The sequence below is a fragment of the Papaver somniferum genome, unplaced genomic scaffold (genome assembly GCF_003573695.1).
Source record: "Papaver somniferum cultivar HN1 unplaced genomic scaffold, ASM357369v1 unplaced-scaffold_10, whole genome shotgun sequence".
Lineage (NCBI taxonomy): Eukaryota > Viridiplantae > Streptophyta > Magnoliopsida > Ranunculales > Papaveraceae > Papaver > Papaver somniferum.
Window position 1 is genome coordinate 20375594 of NW_020618825.1, and position 27921 is coordinate 20403514.

The 27921-nt window shown below is 36.7% G+C and overlaps 2 protein-coding genes and 1 pseudogene across 3 annotated transcripts; 2 read left to right on the forward strand and 1 right to left on the reverse strand.

Moving 5' to 3' along the window:
- The first annotated feature begins 243 nt into the window (after positions 1-243).
- LOC113326952 (protein PHYTOCHROME-DEPENDENT LATE-FLOWERING) lies at positions 244-6577 on the forward strand. Of its 2 annotated transcripts, none has more exons than XM_026574604.1 (11): positions 244-622; positions 756-875; positions 974-1039; positions 1542-1622; positions 1815-1976; positions 2069-2167; positions 2245-3560; positions 3697-3923; positions 4045-4187; positions 4279-4317; positions 4420-6577. In XM_026574604.1, the coding sequence occupies exons 1-11, from the start codon at positions 467-469 to the stop codon at positions 6307-6309; spliced, it is 4299 nt and encodes a 1432-aa protein (XP_026430389.1). In that variant the 5' UTR covers positions 244-466; the 3' UTR covers positions 6310-6577. The 2 variants fall into 2 exon arrangements, with proteins under 2 accessions (XP_026430389.1, XP_026430390.1); XM_026574605.1 differs by having other exon boundaries at positions 3697-3905.
- A 337-nt stretch (positions 6578-6914) lies between these two features.
- LOC113326773 lies at positions 6915-8722 on the forward strand (annotated as a pseudogene).
- On the reverse strand, positions 8677-10401 carry LOC113326774 (protein DOWNY MILDEW RESISTANCE 6-like). Its single transcript, XM_026574427.1, has 3 exons — positions 9778-10401; positions 9291-9618; positions 8677-9209 (listed from the first exon to the last, which is right to left on the reverse strand). The coding sequence occupies exons 1-3, from the start codon at positions 10290-10292 to the stop codon at positions 8958-8960; spliced, it is 1095 nt and encodes a 364-aa protein (XP_026430212.1). The 5' UTR covers positions 10293-10401; the 3' UTR covers positions 8677-8957.
- Between the last annotated feature and the right edge of the window lie 17520 nt (positions 10402-27921).

The following is a 27921-nucleotide window of genomic DNA, read 5'->3' on the forward strand; positions in this document are numbered from 1 at the left end:
GATCTCTAACATGCTATAAGTTTATTAGTCGGTATACCAAAATTCTTATCTAACAAACGAGTCTCATGTTAGTCGGTGTATAAAATCCATGTAAAACAGAACAATCTCCAAGATTTACTACCGTATCAAAATTCATGTAAAACAAAACCGTGGCGAAGGCATTGGATTGGTACACCTCCTAGCGAATGGGTAATCCCTCGTAACAATCTTGCTTTGTGTGTTCAAAGTATTCGAACAACAGGACTACCAGAGAGTCAAAGTCACGCTAACATCGTATTTCGTTCTCGTTTTCTCCCGGAAAACACACTTCTTTCTCCTGAAACATCTGCTGCTGCCGTCAAATACTAACCAAATTCGTAAATTAGGGTTTTCCTCTCTTCTTCTTCCTCACTTAGTAATTGTAATCTTCTGAATTCCATCTCCAAATTCACGATTTGAAATCTCGAATTCTGAAAGACAGAGAGAAATGGGTGTTTCATTCAAAGTAGCTAAAACAGGAACTAGATTCCGCCCCAAACTAATTCAATCCGATGATTTCTTAGATGATGATGATGATGATGATAATAATAATAATAATGAGTCTACCGCTATGGTTATATCTACTACTACTGGAAAACCCAAGGTAATTTTGAAGAGTTTTATTGAATTAGATGTTTGAATTTGTCGATTTTAGGGTGGAATTGAAGGAAATTTTGGTTTTTTATTGCTGGGTTTGTCTGGGTTTTGATTAATTTGAGTTAATTGATGTTATTCAGGGGGATGTTAGTGAATCAGCTTCTTCTTCGTGTTCGGGCGGGCTTCTTGTTTCGGCAGGTGAAGTTTCGTTCACATTGGATCTTTATCAAGATGGATATCTTATCAGAAAGCCAACTGAGGTTTGTCGATTACATGATCTTTAGGTCTTGAATTTTACTACTTTTAGCTTAGAGTGCTTGGCTTCTGAACTAGTATGTGAATGTGCATGCCTTTGCAGGATTCAGTTCAGGATTCGAGAAAATCGTTGCGGCCGTATGATAGAACATCTGAGGCTGTCTTTTCTGTAAGTGCAAAATTCCTTTGAAATATCAAGATTTGTTTTAAAAGTGCATTTGTTCAATGGAATGTGTCTCCTTTTGATGGGGGAACAAGGCGGTCACAGACTTACAAGGTGTAGCCATGCCCGTTTTCGGATCAAATGCTTGCTTGCTTAGTAGCTAGAATACGTTGCTGAAATGAGCTTGGTAGATTTAAATGTTACGAACCCAAAATGTTTGGAACTACAGCTGGGTACCATAGTCGTACTTAATATCGTATGTCGATGACAAAAAAAAAAGAAGGTTTATTGAACTATAAAGAGCCTTTGGAAACCTTGGTTTGGGCTTTACTATCGTTGTTGGTTTTGTATCACGGGATTAAGGATCGTTTTTTTTTTCTACACATCATGCACTATGAATTTTCAGTACTACTTCTAGGTTGGCATGTGTTATATTTTTTTTTTAAAATTGTGCACTTGTGTTTGTCTGATTTATTCTTTTGTGCTACGTGTTTATGTTCTTATATAGGCAATTGAGTCTGGACGGTTACCCCGTGATATCCTGGATGATATACCCAGCAAGTACTTAGATGGTACGCTGGTGTGTGAGGTGAGTCTTCCTCTTGAACGTCTTATTGTCTGCATTCTGCAATCCATTTGAGTGAATTTCAAATTCTGGAGAAAAAGATTTTAATCCTTTCCACTTTTCGGGAAAATATCTATGATTTATGGACTACTTGTGTGCAGCAAGATGGTTTTCTGATCCCAATGTTTTTTTTTTCCTATGTTCTTTCTTTTGCAGGTGCGAGATTATCGCAAGCGTCCATCTGAACCAGGAAATGTTGTTTCTTCAATGGAAGGTTTACCTGTTATTAGTAAAGTATCTCTCAAGATGTCGTTGGAGAATGTTGTGAAAGACATTCCATTGATGTCAGATGATTCTTGGACTTACAGTGATCTAATGGTGACCATGCCTCACTTATTTAAGCTCGCAAAATTAGATGCATTTTTCTGTCAGGAATCTAACATCTTTTTCGGAATCTTTGCTTTTCTTAGGAAGTAGAGTCTCGAATTTCGAAAGCCTTGCAACCAGAGCTTTGTTTAGATCCGACACCAATGCTTGAAAGACTCTGTAGTGACCCTGTTCCTACCAAGGTATGGTCCGTTCTTTTAAATTTAGTTGGTCAGAACTTAAGCTGGATATCGATTACTGAATGATTCATTCTATACAGCTTAACTTGGGATTATCTGGTCGACAAAAGAGAAGATTGAGCCAAATGCCGGAAGTGACTGTCATGTCTAATAACCAAACACATGGGAAGAAAGTTTTCATTGATAGATCAGGAGATTCGGCAACTATATCTGGTGATGCTACTCAACGTGTACTTGAGAATGCGAATTCACATATTTCAAACAGCAGCCAGTTCAGACCTAAAAGCTTTGGTTCGGAATCTTCCTCAGCAGCAAATCCTATATTACCCAACCAATCCAGGTATCAACAGGGGGTTGGATACCAAAAGCTGATGCAGGATCAAATATCTGGCCCAATTGTAAATGCATCTGGAGTTTTGCCCTCTAGTGGAGACTTGATGATGTCCTACAGCGACACTATGAATGGTGTTTCTTCGTTTCCTGGAAAGAGGGAACTCCAAGATGCCCAGATACCAAACTTATCCCATATTAATAAGAGAGCTAGGCAAACACCAACAGGTCTCGATGGCGTTTCACAGCAAGGTATGGGATCGCAGTTTGACACCATCCCTGGGACTGATCTATTCTGGAAAAATACCTTACATCAGCAAGCAGAGTCTAAAGGAATGCAATATGCTAATGCTGGGGTTCGCAAGTTTCCGCCTAAGGTGCTTGAAGGGGTACCTAATCAAGATGCATTTAATTTGGAGCAGCAGGGAATGATATATGGCATAAAAAAAGAGCGAATGGAAACCGAGAGAATTGGATCACATGCGATGGAAATGGAAAACAACCAACTTGATATACAACAGGGACGAGTTAACCAGAGGATACCACCACATCCAACAATGAGATCCCATTTTTCTTCACAGATGCAGTGGAATAATCTCGGGCAGCTTGCTGACAAAGATTTAAGGAAGGACGACCAGTTTCAGAAAAGGAAACAAGTGCAGAGCCCCAGGGTTTCTTCAGGACCTATGGTTCAATCTCCTGTATCATCAAAGTCTGGGGAATTTTCTAGTGGCTCATTAGGTCCCCAACTTGGTGCAGTTGCAGCTTCTGCGTACGGATTATCACAAAAACCAACTGGTCTTTCTGCTGCAACAATTGGTTGGATCCCACCCATGGCATCTAGTCCGAGTGATTCCATGCAGCGGCAACATCAAGCACAAACGGCTTCTAAACGAAAATCAAATTCCGTTCCTAAATCCCAATCGATGAGTGGAGTTGGGTCTCCTGCTAGTGTCAGTAATATGAGTGTCCCGTTGAATGCGAACAGCCCTTCAGTCGGTACGCCACCTTTGGCGGATCTGTCCATTCTCGATAGGTTTGCGAAGATTGAAATGCTGGCACAAAGGTACACATGTTTTTTCTGAGGTCGCTCAAATTACTGTGTTCTTATTTGCTTTCAAAAAAAATTAAAAAAGTAGATGTATTTGTGGCGTTTGATTGTTGTTTACTGTTGGCAAGTCTTAAATTTGTTTCTCTTCCAGGCACCAACTCAATAGCAAAAAGAACAAGGTTGACAACTTCCCTCCAAAGAAACCTGTTTCGCACTCTAGTCAACAACTCCAAATGTGTCTCTCAAATGTTTCCAACTATGAGGACTTCAAAGATGCAAATTGCATGACACCACTATCAAAATCTCTGATAGGCGGGAGCATGAACATTTGTAAAAGGCGTGCGCTTGAATTCTCTCAAGGTGAGCGTAGACTCCAAGGTTTGTACTACACTTCCCTATAGTTGCAACTTGGTCAACTTTAACATGAATCTTTCCAATCTTTAGCTTTTCAACTTTCTCATTTCTCTCTCTCTCTCTCTCACTGTGTGTGTGTGTTCAGGCTACGTTGTTCCTGTCATTCATAGAAGAAATCTACTAATCTTGTCTGAGAAGCATGATGGCACTGTAGCAATCCAGTACGGAGACATAGATGACAATGAACTCCAGGTTTCTGAGGAATATATGCCAAGTTTGCCCAGCACGGTAACTTTTATCTTTCAATTGTTAAATGCTTTCCCTTCTCAATCACTGAAAGTCTACTTTTATCCTTTTCTCACACTATTCTTTATATCAGAATTACGCGGATCTGCTTGCTGCACAATTTCTTTCTCTGGTATGTTTTCTGGTCACTGAATCTCAGACTTTTAGTTATTCAGTTAATTATCTGATTATCAGCTCGATTCAGTATAACATTCATGATTTCTCTCTTATGTAGATGACACATGAAGGATTTCAACTTAAAGATGATCAGATCCGACCGAAACCAACCCAAAATGTCGCTACGAATTATCAATCTAATGGGCTTGGGATTCCTTCCGATGGCATGTCAGCCGAAATGCAACGACACCCAGAAACAATTTCTTCACAGCCATCATTTGGAGCTGGTGCACCAGCTAACAGTGGGAATCATTCTCAAATGTCTTCACAGAATAATTCAAGCGGTTCAAGGATGTTGCCTCCTGGTAGCAACCAGTCCATTCTTTCTCAAGGGTTTATATCGGGTGTTGGAATGTCTCAACCACAAAATGTGAACCCTCAATCATCAGTTCAGAACCAACAACAGCAAAACCAGAACCCCATGGTTCAACAACAGCAACATCCTCAGATGCAGAGGTCTAATGTAATGCTTTCAACAAACCCACTAGCTCAAATGAATTCTCTAGGGCAAAATTCGAATGTGCAGTTGGGTAACAACATGATGAATAAACAGTCGCAGCTTCAGCTTCAGCTGTTACAGCAACAACAACAGCAGCAACAACAACAACAGCAACAACACTTTCAGCAACAGCAACAACAATTGAAACAGCAGCAGCAGCAACAACAACTACAGCAGCAGCAACAACAACAATTACAGCAGCAGCAGCCACCACAACAGCAGCAGTCGCAACCTTCCCCTCAGCAACAGCAACCTCAACCTCAACAAACTCAGCTGCAGCAGTTGTCCCCTCAACAACAACAACAAACACAGCTGCAACCTCAACAACAGCAAACACAGCTGCAGCAACTGTCCCCACAACAGCAACAATTACAGCAGCAACAACTGCAACAGCAACAACTGCAGCAGCAACAACAGCTGCAGCAGCAACAGCAGCAACAATTGCAGAGGAAAATGATGATCGGACTTGGGACAGGCATGGTTATGGGGAACATGGGCAATAATATTGCTGGTCTCGGAGGCCTTGGCAATGCTATGGGAATGGGTAATGCTGTGAGAGGAATGGGGGGAACTGGGATTTCAGGACCTATGGGTGCTATGTCTGGCTTGGGCGGCATGGTTCAAAATCAAATGAGTCCGTCTCAGGCTTCGAATATCTCCAATGCGATAAATCTACAACTTCGTAGCGGAACTATAACTCAAGCTCAAGCTAATGCAATGGCAGCAAAACTCAAGATTATGCAGAACCGAACAAACATGTTAGCGGGGGCTCAATCTGGAATGACAGGCATGACAGCAACAGGGCAGATGCTCCCAGGGTCTGGTGGTATTTCAATGTTGGGTCAGACGTTAAACCGAGCTAACCTCAACCAATTACAGAGGGCAACCATGGGTCCTCCAAAAATTCCGGGGACGAATTACTACATGAACCAACAACAACAACAACCACAAAACATACTTCTGCAACAACAGCTGCAACAACAACAGCTGCAGCAACAACAACAGCAACAACTACAACTACAATTGCAGCAGCAGCAGCAGCTTCAGCAGCAACCACAGCAACAGCAGCAAATACATCAGCAACCACAACAACAGCAACAAATAAACCAGCAACCCCAACAACAGCAGCAACAAATAGGATCTCCATTACAAGCTGTTGTTTCATCACCTCTGGTTGGTTCTCCATCAGCAAATCAATCGCAACTGTCCCAACAAATGTCCCCTCAGATGCAGCAATTCAGTCCACAGCAAATCAGCCAACAAACTGCAATGAGTCCTCAGTTGAGCTCAGGTTCAATGCCACAAGTCAATAATATAGCTGCCAATACTACAGTCACTCCAGCAAGCCCACAGTTGAGCTCACAAACTCTTGGCTCTGTTGGTAGCATCCCCAGTTCTCCAATGGAGCTTCAAGGAATTAGCAAAAGTAATTCTGCTAGCAATATGTAACATTTAGGGTTGTCTATGCCTACAAGTGACAGAAGTGTTTGAGCATCCAGAACCCCTTTCTCGGGGCCTCTAAATTTGTACTTTATTATTCTGTATTTTTAGTTGTTGTATTTGTTTGAGCATCCAGAACCCCTTTCTCGGGGCCTCTAAAGTTGTGTAGAATATTCAGGATTTGGATTTCTTTTAGGAAGATAATTTCCTCACCAAGTGTGGTAATTTGTAAACCCACCTTTGTAGTTAATAAAAAAATATTATGTTTATATCACAACCAGATATTCACATATGCCAAAATCTGGACATAAGAACTTTTTTCTCTTCATTTTTTTATTCAGATTTGCCAACTACCCTCTGCCTGCTTACAGCAGCCTCTTGCATTTTCCACACTCCTTTATGAAGGAATATTCAACTCTTGCATTTAGGTATAAAATGTGTTGTTTAGGTAAAAAAGTTAGCTTCCACTCCAGTGACTGCAGCCACCATAGTCCACATCAGAGAGCACACAAAAATATACCATCCCTTATTTGACTGACCCCAATGTGTGAGCAACCTTGAAGCCACCTTAAACGCGTTTTGGTTGTGTAATTTTTCTTTGAAGCTTTTTCTATATAAATCTGTCATTCCGTTCATTCTTCTTCATTATTCTCAAACAATAATTCTCTCAAGCTCATCACTCATCCAGCTAAAGAAGATACAATGGGTAGTCTTCCAACCGGTAACCTTGAAAGCATGTCTATATCTTCGCAGAATCCGCTTGATCCAGATGAATTCAGAAGGCAAGGTCATATGATCATTGATTTCCTTGCTGATTACTACAAAAATGTTGAGAGTTATCCTGTTAGGAGTCAAGTTGAACCTGGATAATTGCGTAAACGATTGCCTGAATCAGCTCCAAATAATTCTGAATCGATTGAAACCATTTTACAAGATGTCACCAACGATATCATCCCTGGTCTTACTCATTGGCAGAATCCAAATTACTTTGCTTATTTTCCTTCCAGTGGTTCCATTACTGGGTTCTTAGGAGAAATGCTTAGTACCGGATTTAATGTTGTGGGATTCAATTGGATGTCTTCACCAGCTGCAACTGAGTTAGAAAGTATTGTTATGAATTGGCTTGGCCAGATGCTAATGCTTCCCAAATCATTTCTCTTCTCGTCAGATGGAAGTTCAGGAGGAGGAGGTGTTCTACAAGGTACTACCTGTGAAGCCATTCTATGTACACTAACTGCAGCAAGATATAAAATGTTGACCAAAATTGGCCGAGAAAATATTAACAAGCTAGTCGTATATGCTTCTGATCAAACTCATTGTGCACTACAAAAAGCTGCTCAAATTGCCGGTATCAACCCAAAGAACTTCCGTGCTATTGCAACATCCAAGGCTACAAACTTCGGCCTCTCTCCAAATTCACTTCATTCTACAATTCTTGCTGATATCGAATCCGGGTTAGTTCCATTGTTTCTATGTGCTACCGTCGGAACAACTTCTTCAACAGCGGTAGATCCAATAGGTCCACTTTGTGAGGTAGCAAAAATGTATGGTATTTGGGTCCATGTGGATGCAGCATATGCTGGAAGTGCTTGTATTTGCCCAGAGTTCAGGCACTTCATTGATGGTGTGGAGGAGGCGGACTCATTTAGTCTAAATGCACACAAGTGGTTCTTCACTACTTTGGATTGCTGTTGTTTATGGGTGAAAGACTCTGATTCACTCGTGAAAGCATTGTCTACTAATCCAGAGTATCTGAAGAACAAAGCAACCGAATCAAAACAAGTTATTGATTACAAGGATTGGCAAATAGCTCTCAGCAGAAGATTTCGATCCATGAAGCTTTGGTTAGTACTTCGCAGCTACGGAATTGCCAACTTAAGAACTTTCCTCAGGAGTCATGTGAAAATGGCTAAACATTTTCAAGGGCTCATTGGCATGGATAACAGGTTTGAAATCGTGTTTCCTAGAACATTTGCCATGGTCTGTTTTCGTCTTAAACCAACTGCAATATTCAAGCAAAAAATAGTTGAAAATGAATACATTGAAGCTCAAACAAATGAGACCAATGCGAAACTACTTGAATCAGTGAATGCATCTGGCCGGATATATATGACTCATGCGGTTGTTGGAGGGGTATACATGATCCGATTTGCTGTTGGGGCAACACTGACAGAGGAACATCACGTTACCGGGGCATGGAAGGTGGTACAAGAGCATACAGACACCATACTTAGTGCATTGGATGCTACTACTGCTCCTGAGATTGTTGGATAAGGTACAGCGGAGATGAAGCACTTGAAGGAAAATTCTTTTATGCCTTCAGCATCAATAATTCATTTTATTTTTAATTTTATTAATTTTTTGTATCCAATCCTGTAAGATTTAAAAAGAAATAACAATTCAGTTCTAAATTGTTCCACAAGTTTTTGTTGAAAAGCACACTTTTGTTGAGCTAAGAAAACAACCGACAAAGGCTCATAACAGCACTGGGAAATCAAACATTTACCAAACAAAGACTACTCGAAACACTTGATTTTCCTTCACATTTTTTTCTTTCTCACTACTTGATTCGAACAGGAGTAAATGAAGATCTATGAGCCAGACAACGAAATTAAAACAACACGCAGAAACGAAAATCTTTATTGACAACTTCCATTTTAAGGGTGCAATAAGAACAATTCTTTGACCTTCCTCACCACCTTGAAATCTTTATAGTACTGCGTATTATATTCTTCAAAAGGATAATGTCTGTAGAGTGGAGTCTGCTCTGCATTGCTAGCCAATTCATTTATAGGTCCAATGACAACTTCCATTTTTGGTTTACAATGTGTTACGACCGACAGACGTTGCACTTTTTCGTTGTTCACAGCCCTGTGGTCCTGACTTTTGAACCTTCCATTGCTCAATACCTGTGTACAAAATAGATGATTTTTTTAATAAGAAATAAATCGGTTGATCAAATCACACAGACACACACAAACACATAATACCTCAAATTGGTCGCCAAGGTTAATGATTAGTGCATCTGGAAGAGGATCGACAGCCAACCATTCCCCATCTTTCACAATTTGAAGGCCTGAAACCCCGTCAACTTGTTGAAAAACTGTTATCAAGCCTATATCTGTATGAGGTGGAAGTCCTAGTGTGAGCTCGGGGTCCGGACATGGTGGATAGAAATTCACAATTTGGTGAAAGATTACATTATTTTCAAATGTTTTTTTCAGATAGTTCGGTTCTACTCCAAGCCCTTCTGATAACAAACCCCAGAGTCTGTTTACCAAATCAGCTATTTCTTTTGCATATTCAACCGCAATCTCCCTAAAACAAAAACAACAGATAAGCATGTCTACGTAAGAACTTAACAGAATAATTTACAAAACAACTAGTTTTGAAAAGGATGGTGTAGCACATATATATCACGTATATCGGCTCAGACGCCATGCGTCACCACTCAAAACGGGTGCAAGAAATATATACCTGTATTCAGGAGGATTTTGAGGTAAGAGATGGGCGTTTTCTTTTAAGAACGGATGAGCAAGGTGGCTAAGTCGTTCCATCCACAAATTAACCCTCTCTTTATTTTGAAGCTCAACATAGCCACTTCCAACTCTAACTACTTCATGTGGATTAGAGGAGTACAACTTGCCTCTTTCTTCACAAGGCAAACGAAAAAACGCCATCGAAACATCCATCATTTTCTTGTAAACTTCACGAGGCACGCCATGGTTGATGATTTGAAAGAAACCAAAATCTTCACAAGCTTTCGCAATTATCGAAACTAAAGAATCATGATCAATGCTCATATCTATTGTGGGTATGGAAGTCAGCGGCATAACTTTGGAGAGGTTAGGCCTAGCATAAGCAGTAGTAGTAGTTGTTCGTTCTTCATTTCCATCGATGTTATCATCACCATCTTCTGGTAGTATGAAGTTAGGAAAAAGAGAGATTGAAGAGGAGTTGAAGGCAAATTCAAAAGAAATCGTTTTCTCCATTGAGAAAGATTTTCTTACTATAATGGGTTTTTTAGCTATCTGAATATGTCTGAGAAAGGAATTATGTGTTTCGTGATTTTTCTTATTATTATTCCTTGGTGCATAGTATACTTAATTGAGTGGTTGTATGCTTTAATAATTCAGCTTTCTTTTTTGTTGTCGGTTTAAGAAGAATGATTAAAGGGCAAGTGGTAGTTGAATTAGGTATGTGTATGTACAAAAAGCATGATGCTTTTCAAATGTGTTTTTCTAATCTGAGAAAAAAACAAACTTATCACATGGTTACATAGTGAACTCCAGCTCAGTTGGTCTTCCCTGAGTTTTTTGCTTGTAACTAGCGCATGGTTTGCCGTATTGGGCATCATTATCGTATCGTCCCTCATGGATACAGATATAATATAGTTGTGTCGATGATATTGTTCGATACTGAATAAAACTGACTGATACCGAGGATTTATGTATAATTAAGGTATCATTGTAATCTATCACATAAATTTGCAAATATTAAATGTTTACGTAAACTTTCAAGTGAAAAATAATTCAACAAAGGTGATTAACCATTCAAGCTGAAAAATATCATAATAAATTTAAATTATTACTTAGATTTGACTGAACATATTTTTATTGCACTGGTCACGAAAATTATGTGAAAATATATAAATTTCGAGTTGGCTTCGTCAAAATCAAAATTTGGATAACTAGCAGATGGTTGACTTTCCTCTTTCAAAACTAGTGCTTTTATCATCCTTAGCCAAGGTTCTAAAGTACAAAATCCAAATTTGATTATATCATAGTCCTCATGATATGTTATATTTTTGTTTGCAATAATTACGATCAATAAGCGACTTAAAAAAAGTAATTACCAGTGGCCAATATTGGCGATTTTCTAGGGTTTGGAATTTCTTTTCTGGTTCTCCGACCCATCCATGAATGAGTTGGTTCTCTTTAACTCACTCTTCATCGATTCTTCAAGATGATGGTTTAGGGGATAAAGATTTTTCTCCTTTTTCATTCGAAGCTCAACATAACCACTTCCAACTCTTACTACTTCAAGTAGATTATGTTGCATTCTATATGACGGATACTCACCTTATTTAGTATATTGTTTCCTACTTTAAAGTTCTTTTTTATGTGGAGAATATTGAACTTTATATATACCATGAGTTGTGTAACCAAAAAAATAAGAGATTTCCATATCTGTAGATGTTGAAGTTGGTATTAGAGCTAGGGTTTTTGGATCATGGACAGTGATTTAGAACTTTATGAGAATTCTTCAGGCAAACCAAAAATTAAAGGGAAGGTGAAATATCTAACAAATCTTCCACCATTATTGTTCAATCTGAAGGTGCAATATTCAATGCAGGAATTGTTCTTGATGAAACCAACTATGATTTTGTGGTCATAAATCATGGAGATGCATACTGTCGAGAAAGAAAAAAATATCTTTTGTTCTAGGCAAGACAAAAAAAAACCTACTGAAGAGGATGAGGGATATGAAAAGTGGTATAAAGATAATAAAAAAATTAAGAGATGGTTGTTCATGTCAATGTCACCAGAAATCATGAAGAGATATATTTGATTACCTACTTCTCGAGATATTTGGAAATACTATCTAAAGCCTTTTATGATGGTGATGATGAACTACCGGTATCGACTCTGAATCAACGAGCGTTTTTTGCTAAACAGAGAGGCAGAGTACTCTTTATTTATTACGGAGTGCTAACTGAAATCTTTGAAGAGTTGGATCAACATGATAAATTGGTGATGGAGGATATAAATGATATTACAGCCCATCGAATATCAACTCAATAGCTAATGGTTCATATCTTTCTTGCTGGGCTAGATGAAAGTTTTGAGCATATTTGTGGTGAAATCTTGAAAATAGATCCTATTCCTAAACTGGAATAATGTTACGCACTTTTTTGTCATGAATTTGTTTGACGTACAACTACAACTAAGGAATCAGAAGAAATTGAACCTTCTGCTATGGTAACTCGAAAATGGTATAATAAAAAAGGTACGTTTGCAGAGATATTCAAAGGTGGTGGAAAAGTCCACAATCAAGTGTATCGAATGTAATCATAGGGCATACAAAAAGAAATTGTTTTGAGCTTGTTATATATCCAAAATGGTGGGATTAACATCTCGAGATAAAGAAGGAGTCAAAGAGGAATCGTAGTACTGATTTATCTTCAACAAAGAAACAAAAGGATTCTATGTTAACATCTGCATCAATTGCAATAGAAGGTAATGATGGTAAGGTTTTATATATCACTTAACTTGTTTTGAATAATTCATGGATAGTTGATTCTGGTGCTACAGACTATATGACATTTGATTTCAGAAAATTTCAACCTTAAACCATCTTTACAAAAAACAATCTACGGTGTAAATGGCTCACAAACTCCAACTATTGGAGAAGGATCAATATCTGTCATTGAAACTTTGAACTTAGATTCTGTCTTGGTAGTTCTCACCTTAATTACATTTAATTCTGTTATTGGATTGCCAAATAACTATTTACATCGTGTGGTAATTTTTTGGCCTGACTCTTGTGTAATCAAGGAAATCAAAACGAGGAAAACGATTGGTTATGGTATTAAGCGTGGGAAGTTACATGACTTTAATCTACTATCGAGTAATTACGATAAGTTTCGTCAAGCTCTACTTGCTTATGGTTTCGAGAGGGAAAGACATAATACAATCTGATGTTTGGGGGCCATCTAAAGTCATTACTTTGGGTGGTTCAAAGTGGTTTGTTACTTTTACTGATGATTGTACCAGAATGACTTGGGTGTGTCTAATGAAGACTAAAAGTTAAGTTACCTCGTTGTTTCAATAATTTTTTATAAAATATTTAATACTCAGTAAAAAAAACAAAGTACTGCGTAGTGATAATGGTGGTCCATGAATATTCGGATTCCGACTTTCAGCATTTTTTGAAGGGACATCGATTTATTCATCAAATTACTTGTTCTAATAAACCTCAGCAAAACGGATTAGCTGAGAGAAAAAGTAATCACTTATTGGAAGTTGTTCGTGCTTCATTAATAGAGGCACATATGCCTTTGTTGTATTGGGGTGAGGTACTTACTTTTGCATCATATCTTATAAATTGAGTACAGACACCATATCAAGCTCTTATTGAAGCAGTTGTTGCTCGAACTCTTCCAAATTTACCGTCTCAAGTGTTTGGTTGTGTAGCTTTTGTATATCTATACAAGAATCAACGTGATAAGTTGAATCCTTGAGCTTTGAAATTTGTATTTGTAGGTATGCAAAAACCAAAAAATGATATTGTTGATATCATCCTTAAACCAAACGAATGTTTGTTACTTTGGCTGTTGTATTTCATGAAGATTCCATGTATTTGTCATATGATCCTGAACTTCAGAGGAAGTATGACAAGGAAATTCAGACTCTTAACTATAATGACGCTATATCTAGTACTGATGTATCTGTTATTACCAACTTTGATGGTATAATCAATCAATCTGCTGATGAAGAACATTTAAGAGATGAAGAAGTTTCTAGAGAAGAAACATGAAATGTAGTATTAGATCAGAATATTGAAATTCAATAAGAAGTTGTTAGATAAGAAATTCCAGAGTCTATAATACCTCCGGAAGATGACACACCTAACCAATTATGTATCTACCCACCGTATAAACTGAGGTATTCGTAAATCCACATATAAAACAGAAATCTCTAGTAATGTCAAGTACCCTATGAGCAATTATGTATCTACCCTCCGTTTTTCTGAAACAAATAAGGCGTTTGTGAATCAACTAACTACTTTTTTTATTCCTAATAATGTGTGGGAAGAATCAGATTATCCAAAGTGGAAGGAAGTTATGGAAGAAGAAAAGGGATCCTTAAGAGAAAATGGTATATGGGATTAACACAAAAAAAATGGTGAGATACAAAGCTATAAACCAAGATTAGTTCTTAAGAGATACATCCAAACTTATGGAGTATATTACACTGAAACTTTTGCTCATGTAGCTAAAATCAACACAGTGCGACTCTTGTTATCGCTCGCTGCAAACTTGGGTTGGCCTTTATAACAGTTCGATGTAAAAGTTGCCTTTATTTTATGGTGAATTATCTGAAACAAGTATACATGGAGCTTCTGCCAGGTACTATGATTTCTCCATCCATAGTATAAATGTGTGTAAGTTGAACAAATCATTGTATGAACTGAAAAAATATCCAAAAGCATGGTTTGGAAGATTAACCAAGTCTATGAGGAACTTTGGATATCAACAAAGTAATTCTGATCATACTTTATTCATAAAGAAAATGAAAGATAAAATTGCAGCTCTCATCATACATGTGGATAATATAATAGTGAAATGGTCCAGAAGAGAGGAGTTCTCTGCAGAACTACTTATCTAAAGAATATCAAACGAAAGAGCTTAGTTCATTGAAATATTTTCTTGCAATTAAAGTATCTCGATAAGGGGATTTTCTTGTCATAAAGAAATATACCCTTGATTTATTACAAGAAGTAGGCATATCAGCATGTAAACCAGTTCATACACCCGTGGAAGAAAGGGTGAAACTGTGTATTGAACCTGATCAAGTACTTGTTTATAAAGGAAGATAGGAAAGATTTTTCTGTCACACAAGAAGCCAGATCTTTCTTATGTAGTTAGTGTTGTTAGACAATTTATGAACAATCCGGGAGAGCAACACATCAATGCAGTTATACGCATTTTGCAGTATTTGAAGACTGCTCCTGGAAAAGGGATTCTATTCTCTGAAAAAGAAAATTATGAAGGAATTGTGGCATATACAGATTCAGACTATATAGGAGAAATAGATGGAAGGCGTTCTATTGCCGGCTACTTTACCTTTGTGGGTGGTAACCTAGTATGAAAAAGTGAAAAAATAAGATTATTTTTTTACACGTTCAAGTGCAGAGGCTAAATTTAAAGGTGCGGAAAATGATATATGCCAAAAAATTTAGTTAAAGATTATTTTTAGAGATTTGGGGTTTCCCCTTAAAGAACCTATTCTTTTGTATTGAGACAATAAAGCTAAACGTGATATTTCTCATAAACCTGTACAATATAAGCGTATTAAGCATGTGGAGGTTGATGTATTTTCTTATCAAAGAGAAGGTGCACAACAAAATTATTGAGTTTCCATCGACTCTTTCTAAAGATGAGCTTGCTGGTATCCTTACTCACTCAGTAATATCGAGTAACCAGTACTTAAATTTTCTGGACAAGCTGGGCATGTGTGATATATATGCACCAAATTGAGGGGGATTTTACATTCTATGGGATAGATATTCACCTTGTTTCCTAGTTTATGGGTCGTTTCCATGTTGAGAATATTGAGCTCTGTATATGGGATGAGTTGTATCACCATTTAAGTAATAAAAAAATAACAGATTCTTCTACCTTTATCTTTTGAAGTGATTGGAGGAGTATAAAATTGCCTTTTTCTTGAAAAGGTAAACGAAAGAAGGCCATGGAAACATCCATTTTCTTGTAAACGTCACAGGTTGAAAGAAACCAAAATCTTCACAAGCTTTCACTATTATCGAAACTAAAGAATCATGATAAATTCTCATATTTATTGTAGGTATGGAAGTCAGTGGCATAATTTCCGAGAGGTTAGGCCTAGCATAATTAGTAGTAGTTGTTGTTTCTTCGTTTCCATCAAGACCTTCATCACCATTTCTTGTAGTATGAAGTCAATTAGCATAAAGAAAGATTAAAGAGGAGTTTAAGGAAAACTCAAAAGAAGTTGTTTTCTCCATTAATAAACTCAATTCAGATTTTTCAGCTTTAAGCAGCAATTTGGCAGTCAAAGGAGTGGCTATACGGGCTCCTGCAGCAACATCATCAGCTGGCACCATCATATTCGGAACCACAGAAGCTGCACATGCTGCCGATAAGATATTATTATTCATGGGTGCATATTAAGAGAAAGTGAAATTGCTCGATTATTGAAAAGTTGTTGCGCTGGTATTGGAGCTATAACTGGTTTGAGGGTGAATCTAGAGAAAGTACAATAATTAGTATTGGAGCAGATCAGAAAGTGCATGAAATCTCTAAGATTCTCAACTGGTAGATAAAGTCTCTTCCGTTAAAATACCTGGTATTCTTCTTGGATCTATAGTGAAGCAAACAAGCATATGGGAGTGTGTGCTTGAAAAAATTCAGAAAAATCTTGCAATCTGGAAAAGAAAATTCCTATCAAGAGCTAGAAGAATTATCCTCATCAATAGTGTGCTGGCAAGCCTTCATGCGTACTTCATGTCACTCCTTCAAATGTCAGGCAGTGTAGAAAAACAAATGTCAAAGCTCATGAGAGACTTTCTATGGGGTTCAACTAGAGCCAAAAATAAAATATGATGGATTAATGTTTCGGATAGATGTTGCTTACTTAAGGAGTTGGGAGGTTTAGGTATATACAAGCAATCTCAAGGCTACAGATGTAGCTCTTGTGTCCAAATGGAACTGGAGATACACTCAAGAAAAACACATTCTACGGAGGAAGATAGTACAATTGAGAACTATGTCATACAAGAATGATAAATGGCCTAAAGAATACACTTCAACGTATGGGAGGCGCTTTTGGAAAGAAATATAGAATGCAAAAGGATTAGTTCAATTGAATTATAAATTCTCCATAGTTTGTGGAACTAAGGTCAAACTTTGTTTATATGCTTGAAAATGAGTCATTTGATGAAAAGAAACTCACAAAAAAACATTCAAAGCCACAAAACAGAAGCGGACAAAAGTAGCAGATTTGATTCAGCAAGGTACTTAGACAATTCAACTCATAGAGAATCCTTCTCTATAAGTGTTAACTCAACTAAATGACATTCTCATCTTAATTGGTGCTCCTCCAGACCTTACTGCCCTTGAGAACAACTTCAACTACCAATGGCAAAGTCAAATCTCCAAACTTCCAGCTCATCTTCTTTCAAATACATCTGGAGAAAACACATTCCTCCAAAGGCACAACACTTTGCATGGTTGGCAATACATAATGCAATTTCCACTATCGATAATCATCTCAAAAAGAGTGGTCAGCTTAACTCTACTAAGTGTTGTTTGTGCAAATGGAGAAATTGAAATTGTGGATCATATACTATTAAACTGCAGCTTCTCAAAAGCTATATGGAGATAGTTCAACTCAAGAATGGATGCAAACTGGATACACAAAGACAATGCCAGAGATCAGTTCAAAGATTGAAGATCTAGTCAACACAAAACCATTGCTAAAAATAAAATGTTTGGCTGATGTTTCCTTTTGCCATTACATGAACAATATGGCTAGAGGGGAACAAAATAACAAAGGCAAAGAAAAGATCCAGGCAGCAAGATTGGATCATTGTAGAGGTTAAAAGTCTTGTGTTTGAATGGGGGTCAGTAAGGAATTGGTTCAGACTGATTTATTGATCTTGTAAATAATTGGGAAGCTTCAATTAATAGAAACTTTTAATTAGCTGGGTTGAGACTCTTCGATCTCTGTACTAGACTGTGGTCGATTTTTCTCCTTTCAATAATATTTTTCCCCTTTCTTTCTAAAAAAAAAAATTAAATTAAAAAGCTCAATTATGATTCAAATGGAAGTTACTGCATTTTCCTACTTTTATTTCTCGGTGGTGGCATAATTAATTGAGTGGTTGTATGCTTTAGTAATTCATAATCCACTTTTTTTTTTCCTGAAATGATTAAATTGTGGTTAAATGCAATGATTTCCATACTTTTAGCTAGTGGAGTATGAACGGATCCTTCCCTTAAGCACGGTTGCCTTACAAATTGCAATTATATTTATCCTTTCCCCAAGCAAACATGCACCGTACGTGATTTTAAGTTAAGTTTCTTTGGGTCCGGCGTCATTTTCCGGAACTATGGTTTCTAGTTTAAAATTCAAATATCGTTGGTTAGCAGATAGCCCACGTGGGACTATTAGTTGGGCACAAGGTTTGAAAAACGGCCGTTTTTTCCGAAAAAATGTCCGTTATAACGCTCATGCCCATATACCGTGCCCGTGAGGCTCACCAACACGTTTACCTAAATAACACCGATAAATAGGAAAAAATGGCATTATTTAGACCCGTTATAACCGTTTTCACACCTGTGATTACCGTTTTTCTAAAATTAATATTTCAGTTTTTTTCTTCTAAATAACATTTTAACACACGTTTTTTACACCGTATTTTCCGTTTTCATACCGGTTAAACCCGTTTTTAAGGAAAAAAAATTTGAGTTGGAGAAATTCTTATACAATTTTTAATTTCAAACTTACAACTAAAATTTCATAAATAATCATTAAACACTTCAAATTTTATAAACTTACAATAAGTAACCTAGTGACAGTAGTGCTTGAAATTTTAAACTTAGACAAACCAACTTGTACCGGCATTTTTTTTCGACTTATTCAAGTATTTTCTGTTTTCTCGATGATTCTCAGTTAATTCCTCCTCCTCTTCCTCCGCCTCATATTGGTTCGCGTAATGCATTTGGCTGTCGTAGTTAACAGTATCGTCATCTTCATAACCATAGTCATCTTCCTCATTATCATTACGATTATCTACTTCATTATTGATATTAATATTGGAATTATACTCTTCATTAATTCCTCGGGTATCTTCTTCTGGACGATCTTCAGTGTAATGAGAATTGTATATGGGATTTTCATTTTCATGACCTTGTGTATTGTCTCCAAATGTTAGGTTACCAAAGTCATAAACAAAGTTACTCACTGGCAACCTTTGATATGAGATTTCAACTTCTGGATCATTCCATTCGTATGGTGGAGGGAGAGGCTCTGGATTATTAGCTGCTTCCTCTTCCAATTCATTTAACCAATGTTCTTCCTGAGTTAAAACTGGTGTTTCATCATCCCCTGCTATCCAATCAAGCATATTTTCATCTGTCAGCAGGCTATGAACATCGTGGACATCGATGTTATGTCGCTTTGCTTTACCTTGAACTCTTTGCTGCTCCAATCTTAAATTGTACTGAACATATACCAAATCGTTTATTCTTGACGAAACTAAACGGTTGCGTAGTTTGGTGTGAATTCTTTCAAACACACTCCAATTCCTCTCGGATCCAGACGATGTGTTTGTCTGGCTTAGTATCTTTACCGCGATCCTCTGGAGTGATGGAAACTGAGCACCGTATGACAACCACCAGCTTACAGGATCACCTTGCAGAGCAGCCAATCTTGCTGATGGTGATGCAAATTGGCCTTGCATCATTTGCATTCTTCCCGCCTAAAAATATCAAAAACTGTGAATAGAAATTCATATAATTACGAAATTAATTGTTAATAAAAATTCACACCTCTAGCATGCATGTCGCTTGTTCTTGAGGGCTACTAATCATTTTTGATATAACTTCACTGAGACAAATTTGGGGCTGAGAAATTTCATTGTTGATGAGATTGGCTGTTGGGTTGTAGATATAATATGGATTCAGAAAATGCGCTGCAGCATGAAGAGGAGAACTCAACTGATCTTTCCATCGTCGGTTAATCACACCTACAATAGAATTATTTCGAGTTTTACCCAAACCCCTTTCTATAGTTTCCACACATGTAGCAAGTGCATGAAACAAATAACCCATGGTAGGTTTATCTGAATCCAAGAAACGGATCATTTTCAATAAAGGACCAACCATCATGCATGCATTTTGGCATGTGTGCCAAAACATCTCATTCAAAATAATGTTTTTCACATCTTTAGCCGTACGAGTTTTTCCTTCTGGCGAGTTCACAAATTCTTGGTCTACAAAAAGACTCTCGATTGCATTACGTTGATCAATGATACTTTTGATTGCGATAAAATTTGTCGCAAACCTTGTTAAGCCAGGGCGCAATAGATTGCGTCCCCCAGAATGTTGTCTGAATCTAGCAAGAACCCAAGTATGATTATAAATAAATTTACTGATTTTTCTAGCTTCTGAAATCACACCTTTAACAAAGGGGAACTTTTCAGTATCTTCCAACATTAAATCCAACACATGAGCTGCACAAGGTACCCAAAAAATGTACCATACTCTATGGCCAGTCTCATACCTATTAAAACAAAATGAGAAATGAATTAATAATATATAAAAATAAACAACTGTAATTAAATTAAGTTGTAATAGTTACCTGCGGCTTTGAATTGGGATCCTTGATCAGTTACTATTTGAACAATATTTGTCGGACCAATATCTTCTATAACCGGTCTGAACAAACTCATCAAATACTCTGCTGTCAACCGATTATGCTCGATGTCAACGCTTTTCAAAAATGTTGTCCCATGGCCACTGTAAACTAAGAAGTTTACAATCGTATGGTTATTTTGTTTTTCCAACCATCTGACATGAGTGTACACCCATACTCTCTCCAATAATTTCGTTGGACCGACACCACATCCTTCTGAATCCTTTGTTTTTCCTGCCTTAATAATGGGTTCGACAACTTATAGGAAGACGGAGCTCTGTATGATTTTCCGAAATTTGCAACTGCATTGAATGCCTCGTGGTACTGAGTTGAGTTGGCCACATTGAAGGGAATATCATTAGTAACAACGTTATTTAGACCCGTTGTAACCGTTTTCACAGCTGTAATTACCGTTACATAGGAAATTCAGATCACAAATTATTTATTTTTCTTATTTAACCGTTATCACACCCGTTATTTTAAAAAAACATCAAAAAAGGCGTTTTATTCCTATATAACGCGTTTTTGACCCAAAACGTGCTCACACCCGTCAAAACACGTTATAACGGTCACGCCTAGTACCTGTGACCTGGGCCGTGACCCGTTTTTCGAACCTTGGTTGGGCATCCTACAGCAGCAGCCCATACCTCAAAAAAGACACTTGGCCTAGAGCTATGGCCCACATATGGGAGATGCCCTCCTCAAGTTTTAAATGGGAAAATTAGGCGCAGGCCCAAAGAAAATAATGTTCTGGCTGTCAGGCCCACAATTAATTTTTAGCTCCGTGACACCCATAATTATATGAAATTATTTAAATTTTCTGCATGACGGGTTATGCATTAGGGGTATAATTGACAACGCAACTTGGATATAACATATCTAAAGATCCGCGCATTGGAATTTTACAAACTTTATATCGTTGGATATCTTTTTAAGAGAGCTACGCAACGAGTACAAACAAGAATATCAAATTTTTGTTTTCACGAAAAAATCGGAGATGATCATCATATTAAGCAAGATTGTCGAAAAGTTGATACATAACCATTATGCAGCCACCAAAAAAGATGCATAACACATTCTGCAAACGCATAACGAATTATGCAACCATTTTCTCGACTGCATAACAAATTATCCATCTATAATAAGTTATGTAATCATTGTTTTGGTTGATTTTAGTGCGTACATAAAAATATTGATGCATAATATGGATGCATATCAGGTTCTGCATCTATTTTCTCGATGCGTAAAAGATTGTGCAACAATTTTCTCGATGCATAATACATTAAGCAGTCATATTTTCGGATGCATAACAGGTTATGCATCCATTTTCACGACTGCATAACATGTTATGTAGATATTACTGTAGGTGCGTGACAAGTTATGCAACCTTATGTTTTTTTGGTTTCAATACTAAGAAAAAAAGTAGCTGCATAACGTGTTATGCAACTATTTTCGGGACTGCATAACAAGTTCTGCAACAACTTTTGTAGATACATAACATGTTATGCAACCATTTTCAAAACTGAATCACTATTCACACCCATATATTTTTCAATATCAAACCGTAACTTCTAAATTTCTCTCAATCATTCAAATTAACACCACTAAAACCCATCGATTCCCCATCTCAGCATCGATTCCACGAATACTAGAAACTCCACCAAAACAGAAATAATGATGAAAAATGCTATAAAGCTCCTACAACACACTGTTTCTTACAATGATACTCTGTAGAAGATGATAATGACTTATCAACTTGATCATTTTCTCTCCTCCTTTTACTACTATTGCATCTATCCATAACAACAACAGGAAGTTTAATTAAAAATGTTAACCCCAAATAATCTAACCACTTGCTGACCAGCTTGTACTACTGGGATATTAACACTTAATACTTATTGAGCTAAACCCGTCATGATTTCTAGAACAGGATTAACGTTATTAATCCTTGGCTTCAAATTGATGTAAAGCTGTTTGTCTTGCCCCGTTGATCTTTGAAAACTAACGAAGTACCCATCTTTCAGACCCTTCTCCTTCACAATCGACTCCAGCCTTTTGTAAGAACGCAACTTTGACTGTTGTTCCAATACGATTACCTAAACCTCATTGTCCTTCAAATTTGTGATTAATGTTTGGAGAATTGATGTTTTTCCATGTATTTTTGGAAGAGAGAACCAGAAACAGTTCGTCTCTACTTCGAAGCAGTACAAAAAGTGGAAGAAGAGAGTCGGGAACTCTATGGTGGAGAAGAATCTATGGATCTCTGTCGCAAAGATTTTATATGGATGTTGATCATCGATGGTTGTTTTATGCTGTAAGTAGCATTATCAGTGTCTAGCGGTGGCTCTGAAAAACAAGATCACCTTCTTGATTTCCCGTTGTTTATTTCTAAAGGCGTACTTGGACGTGAAGAGCATGACAAACGAGCAAGGACACCAGAAACGACAACAATGATAAGGGTCGCAGTTTCCTCCATGTTTATAGTAGGGAACCAGATTCCTCTTGTGGTACTTAAATCCTTGATGGGACAAACATTCTTTCAAAAATCAAATCGAACAGTAGAGGGGAGAGGAAGAAGAAAAGGAATCAAAGAAGAACAAAAAAAAAACGGAAACCTAATTTTATAAACTATGGGTTTGGGAGAAATTTTTTCACCAAAATTGAGTGCGCGCCTGAACTATTTTGTCGGTGGGTTTCACAGTGACCAAACTCTTAATAATGGGTGTGTCTGTAATTTTCACGTTTTAAATTCGGCTGTATAATGTCCTCCGTACCAACGAGAATCCGTTTTTTATCCGGAATAAATAATTTTGATTTCTGTTATAGGGAAAGATAAAACTTATGAGGGAAAATTGACTTTTGGTCATGTAGGATTGGCTTGCAGTTGTTAAAGGCGGAAACATAAAACGTTCCTAACTTTTAGTTATCTTCTCAGATCCCTACCACAATCACCATGATCAACATTGTCTTTGCTTCAGGAAAAGAAAAATCGTCTGGTGGGCATGTTGAATACAATTGTTTGATCAACTTATCTTTCATTGTAGATCAACCGATCATCATATTTCACTTTCTTGAGTTTCCCATGTCACATAAAATTGCATTTTTGAACAGAATATTAAGATTAATAGTGTAATTAATCAATTTGTTCTTTTTGATCTCCATAATTAATAATGAGGGTTTTTACATTTTTCGATTAGTAATAAATATAAATCTCCTACATATCCTATATAATCACTAGGTCTCAACCCGTGCCGTAATTGTGTATTTCAAATGTATCCATCGATTCATACATGTCGTAATTGTCTGAGAAGAATCGAACCAATCGATCCAGGCCTAAATGTTTTGAAGTGCTGATTAATAAACATGTCCTAGTCCTCGAATCTTTTAATATTGTGTATAAGTCATATAACCCTTTGGGACAAACATAGTTAATCGTTAGAGAAAATCCTATGCAGTAGAACATTACTTCGTTCACTACTTCAAAAAAATATCATCAAAGGTCATTTACCAAACTTGTAACAAAACTAAAAACACCTAAAATTACTTTAAAATCAATTAGATTAATCTTGCAAAATCTGTTAGCATTAGAATTTAATTTTTCTCTTTGATATAAATTGTTAGGTTCCCAATTTACATAGATTTGTGTCTATTCATTTTCCTAAAATTTATAAATAATACTTAATTCTTGATCAATTTATTTTCTTGTCTCTTTGTACCTATTATCATGAACTATTTCTCAACCATGCATAATTACATACGAAGTTGGGGAAAAATGGCAAAAACAGAAATCATGACAAAAAGGGGGAATAAAGAGACATGTGAGAAACTGAATCAGTTACAATTAATTCATGCATGGCCTTGCATAGTCCCATGAAGTAGGGGAGAAATAAAGGGGAATAAAGAGAGATGTGAGAAACTGAACCGAATAAAACTAATTCGCGTGTAGCCTTCTGTTTGGTCAAAAAATTTATAGGTTTCATTTTTCTTCCTTCCCCCTACCCGGCAAAACTTAAAATAACAACATCTTCTTTTTTGGAAAAATCTGCCCTTTAAAAATTGTTTTAATTTAAAAAAAAAAAAGTAATTTAAAAACTAAAATCAAATTTAAAAAAACAAAGAAAAATTAACCAAGGGTGACTAAATAATTTACCTACCTTAGGACCCCTTTTCTCACTATAGTACCACTACTTCTTCCACCACCACATTATCGTCACCACTCCACCAGTCTCACCAATACCCACCACCATTATTCCCACCACTACCCACCATCACAATCACCATTAATGCTTACTGATATGATTAATATCAAATACATTTATTGTGTATCAACAAAAATATATTCATTTGATTAATTAAAGAAACATTTATTATGAATATCAATTCAAATATCAACATTTTAATTAAACGTGATCATTTATAGCGGTAAATTTATGTTCTGCAAGTATAAATTTGATCGTTCTTTATCTAGCCTAACTTGTCCAAACTTGGTTTTATATTCTGAAAATTTATGTTCTGCAAGTATAAATTTGACCGTTCTTTATCTAGCCTAACTTGTCCGAATTTTGTTTTATATTCCGGAAATATAATCAATTTTATTTTAATACTAAAAACCGTGATTTATTCGATCGGGTATTATAAATAGCTGGGATCCCATTTGGGTGATCAAGCAGTCATAATCATATTATTTGTGTTTTGTCCTTACCTGTTGTGCTAAAAACAACCAAATACATCTATCACAATAAAATGTTGCCCATTTTGTAAAGACACAAACTATTGTTATCCACTACTATATACTAACATCCACCACCGTACGTAAAAACTAGCCACGTCCACTATTTTTTCCACCACCAGTAATGTTACCACCTCCACCACTCACAAATATCCGCCACTGTTTCCACCACCCACTGCTTCTTTCACTACCACCGTTAAAAATTATTAATATAATTTTTAACCGTGGTCATTGTAGTATAGTGGTAAAGTCATTGAGTGATGATACCAGTTACCTGAGTTCGAAACTCTCCAGCACCAAATTCTTTACCTATTAATATATATATATATATATAGTTTTTAATAAGCTTATTTTTTAATAAATAAATGTATTTATTAGATTTATTAAATGAACATTTATCATCAAAAATTAATTAATTATTCATCATGAGCAATTGATATGACACTAATTAATAAAGTATTTCCAATGGTTAGTTGAAAAAATCATGGTCATAGGTTTATTCCTTCTAGATAAATCTCAGCCGCTCTTTAACTAGTCTATCTTAGCCGAGCTTTGTTTTGTAATCTAGATTGAGTTTCGTGGGTCACCAGTCAAATCAAGGTTCATTGGGGCAATAATCATGAACTATTATTTTAGGCATACCAAAAACTTTCAAGGAATACAAAATAGTTTTCCCATCCTAGGTGACCTTATAAGGGGTGTCTATTGAGTAGTTCAATTACCTATATATCCTTGAACCTAAAATCAAAAAATAAACTATCCTAAACATCTCTTCTTCTTCCTCCAGCTAAACCACCTTCCTTTTCTCTCGGATTATTTTTTTCATCACTGTAATTAATTATCGATTCGTGAAATTTCGATCATCGGTTAAATTGAACTATATAATAGATCGTACATAGAAAAAAGCAAACGTCAGGTGTTCTAAATCCTCTTCCAATCCATGAATTAAATAAGAAGAATCAATTGAAGATGAAGGTATAAAAACTATAATTTTGAACCAGAAATTGAATCGGAAATTCAACCATTTGAAACTCCAAATACTGAAATGAGGATAAGAAGGTATCCCCTACAAACCCAATCTTTTATTTGTTGTTTTTCATGGATTGAATGGGTTAAATTGCTAAAAACTTAGGGTTTTTGAAGATTACAGTAGCGGGTTCGGCTGATAATTGAGTTGAGTTTTGAGCCGAACTGTTCATGAAGTTTTACCCTGAAAGTGTCTATGAACAGTTCGGCTAAACCGTAAATGTCAATTTTTAGCCGAACCCCAAAATGTGTATTGAATACGTCCCAGAACAGTGTCAGGTTCAGCTAATACCTTGCAAACCTTCCCGGCCGAACCTGAGAAGTGAAATTTACCCCATGTAGTTATCAGGTTCGGCTGACTCGATTAGATCACTTTCAAGCCGAACCTCTCTCCGTAAACACTTCGAAAATATTGATTTGCAGGCTCTAGGTTTGGCTAGCTCGTGTTGTTGAGTTATCAGCCGAACCTTCTCTTTGCACACTCAAGTTTTTCGATCTTGTTTTGGCCATAACTTTTTCGTCTGATGTCGGAATGACCTCATTATTTTTGCGTTGTGTTTTTCTTTTCATTCTCTTGAAGTTGAAGATAAGATCTAATTGATTTTAATGAGTTTAATATGGACCTTGGTATCCAATATTCTTATCCAACGTTGAACATAAGATCTAATTCATTATCCGATATTGATCTTCTTTGTTCATGGACTTATTCTTGAGGTTGAAAAACGATCTTGAAAGGGAAATTTCTTTTCTTCGTCTTCGTCATATTCTTTCTCCCGGTCTTCCCAACGTATACAGTACCCTTTTTAACCTTGCTAGCGCCGGTTCCACTACGCTCACAAATCATTTCAAACCGATCCCATCGGCTTTGTTGTCCTTTAACTAGTACACAATTTATCTTCATCGCGTATTCCTCAAGCCAATCCAGAACTTCTGGTTTAGTTTTCCATATCTACGTTCATTCCAAAACAAGTAATTTGTAAGAAAAACTTTGGAATATTCCGACAACATTAAGGTAAAGAAAAGGTTCTTACATACCAAATCATTTTGGAAGTGATCCTTTGGTATCCTCGTGAATTATGTCTACTGGATCAGGTTGATTTTCCATTGGTCCAAGCACGATCTACAAAGAATATCACAAGGTTAAACACTAGAAAGGGAATATAATAACAAGGTTCGGCGCATTCGATAATCACATTATGTGCCGAACTATAAACATTTACAGGTTTCGGCTTATACGATATCCTCAATATGTGCCGAACCACGAACAATATTTTAACCCAAAAATTAACAAATTCATATTCGGCTCAGACGATAATCATATTATGTGCCGAACCTTGAGCATAAGAGGTTTCGGCTGATACGATATTCTCCATATGTGCCGAACTAGTAACAATATTTGAACCCAGAAATTAAAAAATTATGTTCGGCACATACAATTTTGGATATATAAGCCGAATTAGTAATGATTCTTTTCCGGGCTATTCAGGATGTTGTTCGGCTTACTATGAAACTTTCATATAAGCCGAACTAGTGTCTAGCAAAAGGGTTGGAATTGGAAATTATAGGTTCGGCGCATGCAGTAAACAGATTCAGTAAGCCGAACCGTTCATCAATTGGTAGATTCGGCTCATAGATGTGAGCCGAACCTCAACCTGTTTCGCCGAACCATGATTCAAAAAACCTAACTTT